The sequence below is a fragment of the Aspergillus neoniger genome, assembly GCF_003184625.1.
Source record: "Aspergillus neoniger CBS 115656 unplaced genomic scaffold BO87scaffold_26, whole genome shotgun sequence".
In the NCBI taxonomy this organism is placed as follows: Eukaryota; Fungi; Ascomycota; class Eurotiomycetes; order Eurotiales; family Aspergillaceae; genus Aspergillus; species Aspergillus neoniger.
Genome location: NW_020291154.1, coordinates 322,726 through 336,973, shown reverse-complemented (window position 1 = coordinate 336,973; position 14,248 = coordinate 322,726). Strand labels below are relative to the sequence as shown.

Below are 14,248 nucleotides of genomic sequence, written 5' to 3'. Positions count from 1 at the left end.
CAATTCCTGGTTATGGGAAAGGAGAATGACTACCGACGAATGAAGTTGACTTGATGTGAACAAGAGCTGCAAGGGTACTTATCTACGCCAAAGTAGGTAGCTAAAAGGAGTAGTGTCCAACTGTAAGCTATCCATAGCAGGCTAAGTTGCTATCGAGGCTCCCATATAGTGAGGTATCTTATAACTTAAAGCAGATTCGTCTCCCTCCAACTTTGACTAATGGCGGACACTACTTACAACGTACTTTCTATCTAGAACCATCTCAAGTCACTCAACGCTCCATCGCAACATGTCTCTCTGGACAAACTACCAATCGCTTCCCACCAAGCAGTGGGCCCATGTATTCAGAACCCGGGGTGACAGTATGAACATCAACATTTGCTAGCAGAGACACGCTAAGAAGTACAGCTATCGAACTCAAAGAGATCCCCGTTGGGAATCCAGGCCCCGATGAAGTGCTGGTCCAAATGGAATACTCAGGAGTCTGCCACACAGACCTCCATGCATGGAAAGGTTTGATTACCATGAATTCGGCTCTAGATACCGTTGTTCATCAGCTTAGGGGATTTTCCGGCTACCCCGAAAAGCAATCTCGTCGGTATGTCACACCTTGCCCAATGTATCGAGCTGGTTCCAACCATGACTAGGCGGGCACGAGGGTGTTGGATTGGTTGCTGCCGTCGGCTCGCAGGTAAACGGCCTTCGCACTGGAGACACCGTCGGAATACAGGTATTTTCTCTTCGCATCGCTAAACCAAGAACAGAGAGTAATGACATGCTAGTGGATTAACAGAACTTGCGGCGTGTGCGAGTTCTGCTCTACTGGGAGACAGCCACTCTGTCCTAAGCTTCAGTTGTCGGGGTATATGGTCGATGGGACCTTCCAACAGTATTGTATTTGCAAGGCTGACAATGCAGTGCGCATTCCGTTCGGCATTTCGCTAGAGGCTGCTGCTCCGGTATGTTTGCGACTGTCCACTTCGAAATGGCGGTCTAACTCGGTGCACCGTCTAGGTTCTTTGTGCCGGGATTACTGTATACAAGGCTCTCAAGGAAAGTGAAGTCCGACCAGGAGAGATAATCGGTAAGTATAACAGTGCTCTCACGGACAAAATGTTTACCACTGATTTTTCAACTAGCAATTGTTGGCGCTGGCGGAGGATTGGGATCCTTGGCTTGTCAATATGCCAAAGCATGCGGACACAAAGTCCTCGCCTTATCTTCCGGGGCCGCCAAGAGGAAAATGTGTTTATACGACCTTGGAGCGGATTACTTCGTCGATTACAAGTCGCCGGACGTTGCAGAGGAGGTGAAGCGCGTCACCGGGGGCGGACCGCATGCTGCGATGATAGTCTCATCTGTAGAAGAGCCGTTCCACCAGGCTACACAGGTGATTTGAACGTCTCTTTAATACCGTGGAGAGAAGCTGATTTATCCTCCAGTACATTCGCCCTGGCGGAACAATCGTCGCTGTTGGTCTCCCACCTGGAAAGATCTGCACCGACCTTTTCCATATGATTACCCAGAGAATCAACATCAAAGGTTCCTATGTGGGGAACAGAGATGAAACGGAGGAAGCACTTGATATTATCATCAAGGCCGGAATCAGCGTTCAATACGAGGTGGTGGATTTCTCCGAACTTCCAAACATCTACGATCAGATGGAAAAGGGTATGCTCAACTGTGAATACACTACTTCCGGTACTGACATCTCCAGGAACGATGAAAGGACGAGCCGTTCTGAAGATTGGAAAGACGCTCACAAGGGGCCCTGAGCGCCAGTCGAGTCTCTGCAGAGACCTGCATTTCTCGCCAAAGCAGACAAATGGCATAAATGGCTTTACAGCGAAGAGTGCCATATCAGGGGCCCTCGAACGAGCCATTGAGCGGGCCGGAAGAGATTTCCGGTCTGATACTGTGACTGTTCCTACTGAGGCCGTGATGGAGGTGAGTCTCACACGTGAGAGTCCAGACAACGGCTGACTTTTATTTTTCAGGCGATTGTAAATGCCTCAACTTTCGGGGACGACATCTATGATGAGGAAGGAGACGCAACGGTCAATGATTTCCAGGACAAGATCAAAGCACTGACAGGCAAGGAGGCAGCGCTCTTTGTCGTATCCGGAACCCAAGGCAACCAGATCTGTCTGCGCACTCATTTGCACCAGCCGCCTCATACGATTCTTCTTGACTACCGTGCGCACGTCCAAACATGGGAGACTGGTGCAATTCCTGTTTTGTCCCAGGCCACAGTGACGAGCGTTGAGCCGAAAAACGGTGTTCATTTGACCCTGGATGATGTGAAGGATCGGATTATCGAAGAAGGAAATTGTAAGGAAACTTTCCTCAGAAAAGATCTCCAACCTTGCTGATACTGTCGTAGTCCACTTCCCCCCTACCAGAGTTGTCTCCCTCGAAAATACACTGAGTGGCTCGATCCTCCCATTGAAACATGCCAGAGAAATTTCGAACTACGTCCGCAGGGTTCGTGTGCCCCCAGGCCGGACCCCCATCGCCATGCATCTTGATGGAGCCCGGTTACTGGAAGGTATAACTGCAGAGGGAGTCTCCGCCCGCGAATACCTTGACTGCTTTGACAGTGCCAGCATCTGCATTTCCAAGGGTTGTGGTGCTCCAATGGGGAGTGTTATCGTTGGTAGTCGCGAGTTCATCGACCGTGCCAAGTGGTTCCGGAAAATGTTTGGTGGCGCAACTCGACAGGTAATTCCAGCGCAGTCCAGAAGAATCCAAAAATATAAGTACTAATGATTTAGACTGGAATGATGGCCGCTGCTGCCACCGCTGCAATGGAGCACACATTGCCTCTACTCCCGAAAGTGCATGCGCTCACCCGGCGCGTGGCCGACTATCTCCATCGGATCGGGTACGAGTTCCTCATGCCAGTGGACACTAACATGATAGTTCTCGATCTGAAGAGAACTGGCATTACTGGAGATGATATTGTGTTCTACTGCAAGCAGCAGGGGTTGCTGGTATTCCCCAACGGGCGACTGGCCTTCCACCACCAGATATCGGAGGATGGGGTTGCTCGGCTTCAAAGGGCTTTGTTGGAATTGATTACAGATAAGAAGAGATTCTAAACTGGACGAGAGTATGAAGGAGGGTGGTAGATACTTGACATGGTAACTTTTGGAACTTACTGTGTGTTGTTAAATTTCCTATAGACAGACTGCAAGGCCGTCTCACAGACAATCTGAATGTTGATTTCCTATTCCAAACCCACTGTCCACGGTACTGACACATATGAATACCACTGATCCAGACCAATTACTCCCCAATATTCATCTCCTCAATCCCCATAGCCGCCCGCTCCTTCCAATCCGCCCTCCACCTCGTCAACGCGGGCCTCCCATGAACCACATCTCCACACGACCACAACATCCTCCTCTTATCCAAATCCTCAGAGACCTCACCATCGGGACAGACAATATAAAACCTCCCCTCGGCCATCCCCCGACTCAAAAAATCCACCACCTGCTCAGGAAACCATGCCCCATCCGGCTTCTCCGTAAAATGCCTCCTCACCATTCCGGTATACGTAAACCCCGGAACCAGCAAATGCACAGCCACATTGGGATGTTTCTCATACAGACTATAACTCAACTGCTCGGCAATACTCTTCACCGCGGCCTTGGAGGCATTATACGCCGGGTTGCCGGGCGGGTTGGTAATACCCTGTTTGGACCCCGTCAGGATAATCGCTCGCGGGGATATAGTGTCACGAGTCATGTCGTCGAGGAATGTGGCTATGCCGTTCGTGTACCCTAGTGTGTTTACTGCGAGGGTTCGTTGGAAGTAGGATGGGTCTGTCCAGGCGGTTTTGCCGTCTGTGGGTTGGACCATGGTGCCGGCGTTGAGGAAGAGGAGGTCGATTCCATTAGGGTAGGTGGGGGCGATGGAGGCGTGGAGGGATTGCCAGTCGGAAGGGTTGGAGACGTCGATGTGGTGGGCGGACGTTGTGGTCTTGAAGGGGACGATGGTGGAGGGCAGAGTTAATGCTACAAAGTTGAGGGCTTCTTGGTCGTTGTCAATGAGGACGAGGTTCATGCCGTGTATGCGGCAGAACCGGGCTGTGGCTTGGCCGATGCCTGAGGCGGCGCCGGTGATGAGGGCTGTTGCACCGGGGTGGAAGACGGGGTGGAGGGTGGAGGACATGGTGTCTGGCAGTGGGATTTTTTGATTTTGTTTTGTTTAGGTGATGGTGGGTTTGGGTGTTGTTGGTGTGAAGTTGGAGGGAGGGAGAGGATGAGGGGGTGAAAGTGAGGGGTTGATGTTGATGATAGATTGCGGAGACAGCGATTCCGGCTTCCGAGGGGGTTGCCGATGCCGATGGATGGAGGCCTAGATTATGAAGTACTCATTGTGTAGATGAGATATATGCAATATGCAGAGGCATAACGGTGGTGCGGGGACTGGGAAGAGGGGTTACCGGAGTACTTTGTACTAGTTAGCTTTATCATCGGATGACAGTTATCAGTATCAGTAGCGGCCAGTATGAAGCTAGAAAAAGATGCTCTAAATGAAGATCCCTGAGAAGTTGAAGTTGCAAGTTGCATGTTATAGTTGGGACTGAAAGAGTACAAAAAAACAGCTAGCATGTGACTATAACTTCAACTCTCCGTTGATGGGCAATTCCGTTGGAGAATTGTGAGTAGCTAGTCAACATGGTGCTTTCTGGACGAAATGTGGAAGCCATGAGAGAGAACATCGAACTGAGGAATGGCATTAACGGGTATGGTTCTATCATATATAGTAGATACCCATCTTACTATGATCCCCAGTGCTCATTAAGTGGCTGATGCGTCCGCACCAGGAAGAATATCTTGAAATAAGGGCTCGGCTGCTCATTATCCACGGGCGCGTATCCGCGGACCTTCCGCTCCTCGCCCGGAGTTAAAAACAATGCCGACCGGACATAACGCCTGTGTCAAAAAGCCACATCATAATTTTTCATGCCCTGGCAATAGCAGGTCTAATAAAAGTTCAGATGTTAATTGACGCAGTAGCTGGTGAAAAAACAACACGCTAGAAGAATGGTCAGCACCACCCGCGGACGGGTTGTAAACATGCCGAAGCCATCAACATCTCCGCATTCGGACAGCCGGCTGTGCTGCGTGTGATACATCAAGAGACGGGACATTTGTCTGACACAACAAGAGATAGTAGCTGCTCTGTACAGATTAGGTTGGCCAGCAAACTGGCATGGTCATCAGACACAGTATGATTCATAACATCTCACTCGGACGCCTGCATGAGTCAACCCACGTCAAACCCGCCAACTACCCCGTCTCACCTCCAGAGCCCTGTCATATGCGGGGCTTGCAAAATGTAGCACTCACGATCCACCCCAAATCCGGACCAGAATCAAGTCTCCAGTAACAGCGGCAGCAAGCCGTGCCGTCATGTTCTCGCGCTCCGAATTTCCGTTGACGGGGGTCCGGGCCCTCCAACCAAGACAACTTATTAAACCCACAACATGCAGCCCATGACATGACATCCACACATCCCAAAAAGAACAACTACCTAGCTCACCCTCATTAAAAAAACAAAATGAAAATCCTCATCTGCGGCGGCGGCTGCGCCGGTCCCGCCCTCGCCTTCTGGCTCTCCCGAACCAACCACCAAGTCGTGGTAGTAGAACGCTTCCCCCAGCTACGTGACAAAGGAGCGCAGATCGATCTCCGTGAGCAAGGCATTGAAGTAGTCCGACGATTGGGTCTGCTCGACACCATCCGCCAGCACTGCGTCCACGAAGACGGCTTCACCCTCGTCGACGGTAACGACCACGTCACAGCACTAATTCGGCCAAATACATCTGGGCATGGATCGCAATCTTTATCATCAGAGTTTGAGATCATGCGGGGCGATCTCGTGCGTATATTATACGATGCTACCAAGAATAACGTGGAGTATCGGTTCAACACGACCGTGGAGCGCTTCGAGCAAGATGATGAGAAAGTAACGGCGCACTTCTCGGATGGGACGTCCGAGATGTTCGATCTTCTGGTCGGTGCAGACGGACAGGGCTCGCGAATCAGACGGGGGATTCTGTCACCAGATGCACCTGATCCGTATCTCCATCTCGGTATCCACGCAGCATACTGGTTCGTTCCGCGAGAGAAAGGTGATACCAATACCTTCACGACGTATGTGTCTCCCGGTGGACGGGCGATATTCCGCCGGAGTCACAGTCCCACGACATCGCAGGTGTATTTCATGCTGAAAGACGACGACCCGTTGCTTGCGTCTATTCACCGTGCATCAGTGGACGCGCAGAAGGAGTTCTGGATACGGCGCTACAGCGGGGCAGGGTGGCAGACGGAGCGGTTTATTGAGGGGATGAAGACGACGGATAATTTCTACTCGCAGGAGATAGTGCAGGTGAAGACGGAGACGTGGTATAAGGGACGGGTGGTGTTGTTGGGGGATGCAGCTGCGTGTCCGGCTGTAGTGACGGGGATGGGGACGACGGGGTGTCTTGTTGGGGCGTATGTGTTGGCTGGGGAGATTAACAGACATGCGGGGGATGTGGGAGCGGCGTTGAGGAGTTATGATACTACGTTGAGGCCGTTTGTGAAGGAGATCCAGAAGCTGAATACGTCGATGGTGAGGTTGTTCTTCCCGACTTCGTGGTGGGGGATCTGGTTGCTGCATTGGTTTGCGGCTGTGATGTGTTTCTTGAGGATTCCGGAGTTGTTGGATAGGATGGGGAATGAGGAGGTGGGTGGATGGAAGTTGCCTGAGTATGAGGAGTTGGGTGCCGAAAAATAATTCAGTATTTATCGAGACAGTAGAGCTGTAATAATATCTCCTCTTCTTATATAAGACTACTTACAACCAAAATCGGGCCGTAATATAAAATTGTAGGAGATCGTAGTAGAAGACTCAGTGGGAGCCTTCCACAAGACCTTTTCTATTATCATTACTAGAATTTTCAAAGGGAGACCGTACAATGCTACTGAGGTTTGTATAATAATTTTACAAGCATTGACATCCCTTTGGATGGTTAGGGGCTCGGTGAGTGGCGCAGGCGACATACCATCGCATCACGGGAGAAGGTGACTCTTTACCCCTTAAGTGTATTAGGGTAAGATATAAGTGACTACAAAGTGAAGAGAGCATCCTTCACATTCAATCTACCAAGACCACATAGAACGGGAAGATTCTGAACCAGTCCTATTTTCAGGTAATATCTCTCGATCAGCTTGAACTGAGAGTCTCAACTCTCAGTTCAGAAAATTTAGTCTCTCTTCAATACTTTATCCACAGACACCCTGATGAGTGAAAATAGTATGGTGATAGTTAAAGGTCTGGATAATATACCTTGTCATACTATCATTGAGTGATTAAGTGTATGTATGTAAATCCATATCCATAGGCCATCCCCAACTCCGCCCATCATTAATCCCATATCCATACTCCATCATAAATTATAATCCATTACTCCCTCCTCCCCCAATCAAACCTCCCCGTCCCCTCCGGCTCCTTCCCTGCCGGCTCCGTCTCAATCACCGTCTCCTGAGTTACCGTAATATCACGCATCTTGCCCTTCTTGCCCGTACCCACCAAGCCCTCCTCATCACTTCCATACCCGGCAGTAATGGTCCCTTCATGCACCGACAACCTCGTGCGAGTCTTTTTCGTAGCCGTTTGTGTATTCCCTTCCCGACTAGCCAGCGGATACGACTCGCCCCGTCTCCGACCATAACTGCCCGTTCCCCCCCGGGCTGAGCTGAACAGCACGCTCAGTCCGATCTTGCTTGCTCCTTTGCGAAGCAGAGGTTGTATAATTGGTAGGTTGGCTACAACGATGGAGACGAAAGTCTCGCGACATGCCCATTGACTTCCTGCGACGGCGCCGTCGGGGCCGGCCTACGGTTGTTAGTGATTTGTTCGATGGGTAATGGGGACACTAGTGGGCGATGGAAATCGTACCGTGAGAATAGTCACTGCGCGGATGATGTCCGCCATGATGATAAAGGCCGCGCTGCTGAAAAGAGCCATGAGTGTGAGCTTCTGGCGGATGCTAATTTTCACAGCCCAGAGAAGCGGAAGTGGGATGGACATGAGGTAGAGGTCGGTTATGACGTTCGGAATGACGACGATGAGGACGCTTAGGGTCGATTTGGTTGGTTGGCAGATGTCTAAGGTAGGACGTCTGTTAATGGAATGATCTTAAAAGGTATAGCTGCAGCAACGAGAAGATGAGAAACATACTGCCTGGGTTGGGGTTGATTTGCCAGTTCTTGTGCATGGGCTGACAGCCCAGCACAATGGTCAGACCGACGACCAGATAGGTCACGCCGAGGAGGATGTATGCGAAGCGGACTCGTGCGGGGAGATGGTTCAATCCAGATCTAGACAGTCAGTTAGCTTCGTCGACATGAGATCAGAGCCGATGCCATACGTGAGGCGCGAGTAGTAAATGGCGACGCAGAACTTGATCAACCACAGAATCATGGCGTACAACGACCATCCGATGATCTGAATCTTAGATCCCCATTGCCGATCGTAGTACTCTTTCGATGCTGGGTCTACGGCCGCTCGTTGCTCGTCGGTCATGTAGCTGTTCGTGAGACCGTTGAATTTGCTGCGGACAAGATGCGCTGCGACAGTTTCGCCGATGAAGACGGCCTGCATCGGTCAGACAGAACGGTCAGAATGTCGGTGTAGAAAGACATACACCTGCCAATGGCATCAAATAGTCATCGACGGCAAAGTTCAGGGGTCCGCCGACTTGCGACCAGCGGACATAGATTCGTACGATGATGAAGAGCAGCCCCAACGACAGGAGGGTGAACGCCTCCGTGTCCCCGTTAGCCATGGTGAACTGCCAGACAGGATGTACTCAGACTGAGTACCGAGGAGGTGACGCCAGTGCGAGAATTGTGCGCCTATTGTCTTTATAACCCTTTTCGGGGTCGGTTCTTCTGCAGAACAGAAAGGGGCACACGAGGATGCAAATCATTCATATTCTGGAATGCCAAGGGCATCCATCTAAAAGAGATTTCCTGACCGACACCCAAGGCAATTTTAGAGCGAAATGCTAACTTTAAGTGACAGGCTTTTATTGGCCGTGTGTTGGACATAGGGGTGAAGGTTAGTTCTACCGCGTGCGCTAGAGCCACGATCCGGGGAACGAGACAGCGGCAGCGGCCAAGACGAAGCGGAAGTCAGTCCGGTGAACTCTATCAGTGCCAACGGCATGCTGCTATGAGCACTGGAGTGGATTCTATTTCGTATCTCGGCATCGGGGCAGGCGTTCCGGACACGCTGATCGCGACCCACGCGGCACCGGATTGACGTTTTTATGCCGAAAGAGGTAGCGAGGAGCGACGCACCAAGCCATTGTGGACGATGGCGTTGACGTTGACGTACGAGTTCTCCTGTGATGAAAATCCTCTACGAGGTGAGGAAGCTTATCTTGTCGTCTGGTGTCGACGCTGCGTACGTGAGCTCTTTTCGGAATATGATGGAAACTTTGCGAGTTGCGCTTCAAAGAACTTGAACCCTAAATGTCAATAGCTCGGGATGAGACCGAGACAGCCGCCATGATAATAACAGAAGCCATCCCGCTCTCAAGTTTGGGTCGGTCGGGAGGCGCCCCTGATCCATCAATGGTCAAAGCTCATAAACAAGCGGATCTCGGTGGGTCTGAAGCTGCTGAATTTGAGGCAGATGATTTTTGTGAGTCGGATCACGACGGGATGTTGGGAGCAGAGATGGTGGCTGTTGGTTGATCTGCAGCTTAAATTAGTTAATCGCTATCGGACATTGAACGTCGACTTCATTATGCAGCTACAAAGCACGGAGTATGTTCCTCGAGATAGTGAGGAGAAGGTCACAACTGACGATCTTAGGTGTTTTCGGTTCCTCCGCGATCGTTTCGTTCGATTAGGGTGCCACAATATCACCCGCACGATCGAATTCTCAACCATGGTTAGAAACTTGGCGGTACCGTAGCTGTGACTGACTACCATACTCCCTACACATTAGCGATCGTTTCCAAAAGCGGAGGAGCTTGAAAGGGCAACTTAAGCGTAGCAGCACACAAGAACGCATGGTCAGTGGATTGCATTTCGGACGAAGGACTACGGACAAAGCAGATAGAGACGTTACCGTCCAGTTGGGCGCTATCTATCAGATAGTTTGAGGGAACAAAGAAGACGGAAATGAACGGAGATCGCTGTACCCTTTGAAAGACGGTGAATAAAGGCATGATCTACACCTGCAAGGATTTAGCGAACCAACAGCTCGGGACTGATGAGACTAGGAATAAAGGAAAGTAGAGGGGCAGACGGACAGCTGCATTGATCGATGTAGAGGGGCAGGGGTCTCTTCATTTAGGCGAAGTGGATACCTTGGCAGAGGACCACAGTATGACTTGAAAACCAGAAATTTACTGCGAGTGCATAAAAACTGACTCGGTACTAATCAAGAACTAATCCGTACAAAGGAAAAGCAACCCAGAGATTCGGTACATCATGAATCTGGCCAAGACATACCCAATTTCCGATACCACAGTCTACCCACCTCCTAGCGTGCACAATGACCAATCCCATACACCTAAATAGCCGCATGCCCATGCGTCTCAAATGGCAACCCAAAGCAGACAAACCCAACAGCAACCCACAACGCAGCACTTGCATATATTGGCGCCGGCGTGAACCCTGTCTGCGAAGCAATCAAACTAGCACAGAGCCCACCAAACCTTAATAATGAAGCAGCAGTGCCGGTACCTGTTCCTCGATGTGGAGCGGGAAAGGATTCCGGCGTGAAGGCGTACATGATTGCGTATTCTGTAACATTATCAGTATGTGAAAACTTGTAGAGATGAGGGACTGGGGTACACGTACCGAAATTCCCCAACATGCCTGTTATACAAGCGAACGCTAGACTCGACGTTGGATTGCTGACGCCCACATATGCGAAGAGAAAGACGCCCGTGATGATGGACGAAATACCCATCATCCAACGCCGGCCGAAGAAGGTGGTTACGAAATAAGCTGCAGAGAGCGGCCCAACTATGCCGACAGCAGACTCGATGCAGTAGTTTTTGTAAGTAGTGTAAAGGGAGTCGTCCGATGAGAATTTTGTGGCCAGGTAGGAGGGAAGAAAGTTGAAGTAGAGGGGATAGGCGATGCCTTCATGCATAGTTAGTTTAAAATTTCCGGTGAGTATTAAGGGGGATGCAGTATTTACCAATCGTCAGCCAAATAAGCCAGACGATACCAGTGTGCATACCAAGTTTCCTCGTGGCAAAGAGGGCCTGGTAGTGTGTCGACCGAAAGTCTTTCATGTTCTCCTTGATGATTTCCTTAGTGGTCAAGCCCGGGCCCTGTGCAGCTGTGTTGGATTCATTGGTAATTCCTAGTCGGGCGTCGATCTCCTGAAACATGCCGATGGTCAGAGGCTCAGGCTTTCCGTTCTGGCGCGCGACGTAGTTGACGGAGTCGACGGCGGCTTGGTCCTTGCCTTTGGAGAGGAGGTAGCGGGGGGTTTCGGGAAGCTTAAAGATGAAGATGCGTATGACGGTAAAGGCGAGGGATAGAGCACCTAGGGTAATTAGGGTGTATCTCCTGCATTTATTAGATGCTTGGTAGTAGCAGATAGGATTATGACGACATACCATCCCATATTCTCACTTCGATGGCATGTTGCTGGTGTAGAATCGGTTGGACAGCTGTAGTTGGCGAGAAAGACCCAGGCCAAGAGCGACACGATCAGTTGACCCAAGTTCCACCAGGCCGATAGGGCTGTCAGGAGGTACTGGTGACTGGTCGACCTCAATTAGTCTCATTAACACCAACAGACTGAAGGAACACCTACCTCCCAGGAACAAACTCAAGAAAGATCATCGAATCTACCGGGACATTCCCTCCCGCTGCGGTGCCGATGACAGCCCACATAGCGCTAAAGGCCAGAAAGCTTTTAGTGCCAGCTGCACCACACAGGAAGATACCTGCAATCAGGAGGGTCGAGTTGAACGCGGGCTTCCGGCCGATCAAGTCGCTGGAGATACCCCAGAACGAAGCACCAAGAATCAAGCCTGTATAGTAGGCCACCGAACTGTAGCTGACCTGGACGATACCGGGAAATTCGAGTTTAATAGGCGGTTGGACGCTGCTGATGCCTTGTGATGCAAACTATAGTTCTCTTGTGAGTGAAGCAATCCTTGATGGTTGAATAGCGCCACGAACGTTATCCACGATCCATCCAAACCCCGTTACGACGAAGAGCTTCCATTGGAATCTGCACTCATCAGTATTCAATCCCTTCCTGACGGCAAGGACGAAGAGAAGAACGCACCTTCCCATCCCAATCTCCTCCATACACTTCCCCACCAATTCCGACTTCAGCCGATATGCTTCTGTGGTCGACGAGCCATAGAACTGCTGCACATCCGGGTCATCCAATATGACTCCCTTCTCCTCACCCACAATACTGTTGGCATATTGCTGAGCAGAGTCAGGCTTCTTCTCCTGCTGTATGCTGTCCATTTTGATGAATTGGTGTGCAGTGTTGTGAGCATTATGGCATAAGACTGGCGATCAAATAAGATTCGACATAGGTAGGATTAGGGTTGCTGTACGGGTGCCTGGAGCAGTTCCGGCTTGCTGACGCAGCTGATTCCGGCTAGTTACACGACATCAATAGTATCTTATCGATTGTCAAGGGTGGGGGATCGCTATCTGTGCCAGCTCGTGTGGTTGCCGTTTAGACCTCCACCTCCACTTATGAGTCTGGGTATGGCCACTGGTTATCGAGGATTGGTAATCAATTAAGGCATTAACAGATGGTATTAACAACAGATTAGGTTTATTGTTTGTGGGAATTTGTGATACTACGAGGCATAATGCCATCAGTATAGATGGTGGTGTGGTCAAAAAGATAATCATAATTCATTGGCATAGAAGCAAGCAAGCTATGGACAAATATACAATAGCCACTACATGGATTTTAGGCACCCACCGCCGCTGTAGCCGGCGCCGTCTCCATCTTCAACTTCGCCTTCTCCTCCATCTCCTTCTTATACTGCTCCGCTCGTCCATAGCTTTCCTTGTACGAAGCCGTCACCATGTCCTCAACGGTGATAGGTGGATACTTTGGTGCCTCTCCCTCCGCGCGGCAGTTGGGCAGACACTCGCACAGGTAATCAGGGTTTCCACTGAAGAAGAACGGAATCGAGTATCGCTCGCGGCCAGACTTGTTGATGACGCGATGGATGTTGGATTTGTACCGGTCGTTGGCCATGCGCATGAACAGGTTGCCGAGATTGACAACGTAGGCACCAGGAACTGGTTGAACCTGCATCGTAGATCTGTTAGATGACGCCCATTTGACAATAAAACAGGGAAGTGGCACTCACATCAAGCCACTGGCCAGTAGGTGCATCCAGAACCTGCAATCCGTCCACCTCATCTTGCAGAAGCAGCGTAATGCATCCGAAATCGGTATGTGCGCCAATACCTCGGTTTAGCTTCTCATCTGCATCCTTAGGTTGTGCAGGGTAATGCAGCATGCGCATGGTTGCGACCGCACCGTCGGTGAGTGGGTCGAAGTAATCCTCATTTACATCCAAAGTCAAAGCCAGAAGAGACAGGACGTCCTTGGCCAAGTCAAATACCGCATTGTAGTATTCCATCGATGTGCGTTGGAAATCTTCCTTATCGGGCACGGTCGGTGGCCACTGGTTCGGACCGCTGTTGAGCTTCTTCTGAATGTAGTAGGGATGATCTTCGGGGATTTCCTGGCCGATGTACAGGCCTTCTTTGAGTTCAGGGCCGGTGCCTACTTCGAGCATCTGCGAGCGGAGGAGTTCATAGCCGCGGTTGAAACTGTTGTTGTCTGAATTCCAAATCTTGGTTAGTGGCGAAAAGGATAGAGTATAAGATGAGGTGGTTACTCTTATCGATCTTGAGCTTCTCATCTAGCGGGAGGTCGAAGAATCGCTCGGCACAGCGCATAACGCGACGCTGTAGGTCGAGTGGCACGCGATGACCGGTGATCTGGAAGAAGCCATTGTAGAGGCAGCAGTTGCGGACGGCCTCAACCAGCTGGGCCTTGGCCTCGCTGTCGCCTCCGTAGAAGGGGGAGAAATCAAGAATTGGGGGAGCACTGGGAGCCATTGTGTCGTTGGGTATTGTTGTTGCTTGTTGCTGATGCTATTCTGGTATCTCAGGTGAATATATCCAGCATCACTGGACTGCGATGATCGATAATTCGA

At 50.7% G+C, this 14,248-nt stretch overlaps 5 protein-coding genes across 5 annotated transcripts; 2 read left to right on the top strand and 3 right to left on the bottom strand.

Moving 5' to 3' along the window:
• Positions 1–289: 289 nt before the first annotated feature.
• Positions 290–3,101, top strand: BO87DRAFT_441457 (uncharacterized protein; the record flags this gene model as incomplete). The annotated part of the gene is made up of 12 exons (XM_025628005.1): positions 290–362; positions 409–513; positions 563–598; positions 648–730; positions 783–959; positions 1,015–1,084; positions 1,140–1,390; positions 1,443–1,671; positions 1,718–1,947; positions 1,998–2,331; positions 2,384–2,721; positions 2,775–3,101. The coding sequence occupies 12 exons, from the start codon at positions 290–292 to the stop codon at positions 3,099–3,101; spliced, it is 2,253 nt and encodes a 750-aa protein (XP_025477458.1).
• Positions 3,102–3,273: 172 nt separating this feature from the next.
• Positions 3,274–4,271, bottom strand: BO87DRAFT_117164 (SDR family NAD(P)-dependent oxidoreductase). The gene has a single exon (XM_025617924.1). The coding sequence runs from the start codon at positions 4,174–4,176 to the stop codon at positions 3,289–3,291; it is 888 nt and encodes a 295-aa protein (XP_025477457.1). The 5' UTR covers positions 4,177–4,271; the 3' UTR covers positions 3,274–3,288.
• A 1,109-nt stretch (positions 4,272–5,380) lies between these two features.
• Positions 5,381–6,815, top strand: BO87DRAFT_378631 (monooxygenase). Its single transcript, XM_025623838.1, has one exon. It carries the CDS (start codon positions 5,572–5,574, stop codon positions 6,790–6,792), a length of 1,221 nt encoding a protein of 406 aa, XP_025477456.1. The 5' UTR covers positions 5,381–5,571; the 3' UTR covers positions 6,793–6,815.
• Positions 6,816–7,461: 646 nt separating this feature from the next.
• BO87DRAFT_441454 (uncharacterized protein) lies at positions 7,462–8,845 on the bottom strand (the record flags this gene model as incomplete). The annotated part of the gene is made up of 5 exons (XM_025628004.1): positions 7,462–7,893; positions 7,957–8,165; positions 8,239–8,378; positions 8,429–8,655; positions 8,705–8,845. 5 exons carry the CDS (start codon positions 8,843–8,845, stop codon positions 7,462–7,464), a joined length of 1,149 nt encoding a protein of 382 aa, XP_025477455.1.
• Positions 8,846–10,550: 1,705 nt separating this feature from the next.
• Positions 10,551–14,150, bottom strand: BO87DRAFT_408574 (Clavaminate synthase-like protein; the record flags this gene model as incomplete). Its single annotated transcript, XM_025626165.1, has 12 exons — positions 10,551–10,820; positions 10,878–11,165; positions 11,224–11,600; positions 11,651–11,797; positions 11,851–12,167; positions 12,222–12,273; positions 12,331–12,465; positions 12,644–12,647; positions 12,867–12,946; positions 13,028–13,329; positions 13,391–13,869; positions 13,928–14,150. 12 exons carry the CDS (start codon positions 14,148–14,150, stop codon positions 10,588–10,590), a joined length of 2,637 nt encoding a protein of 878 aa, XP_025477454.1. The 3' UTR covers positions 10,551–10,587.
• Positions 14,151–14,248: the final 98 nt, after the last annotated feature.

Excerpts from the sequence above, each read along its gene's own strand:
- BO87DRAFT_117164 (XM_025617924.1), bottom strand. The coding sequence starts at position 4,176 with ATGTCCTCCACCCTCCACCCCGTCTTCCACCCCGGTGCAACAGCCCTC.
- BO87DRAFT_378631 (XM_025623838.1), top strand. The coding sequence starts at position 5,572 with ATGAAAATCCTCATCTGCGGCGGCGGCTGCGCCGGTCCCGCCCTCGCC.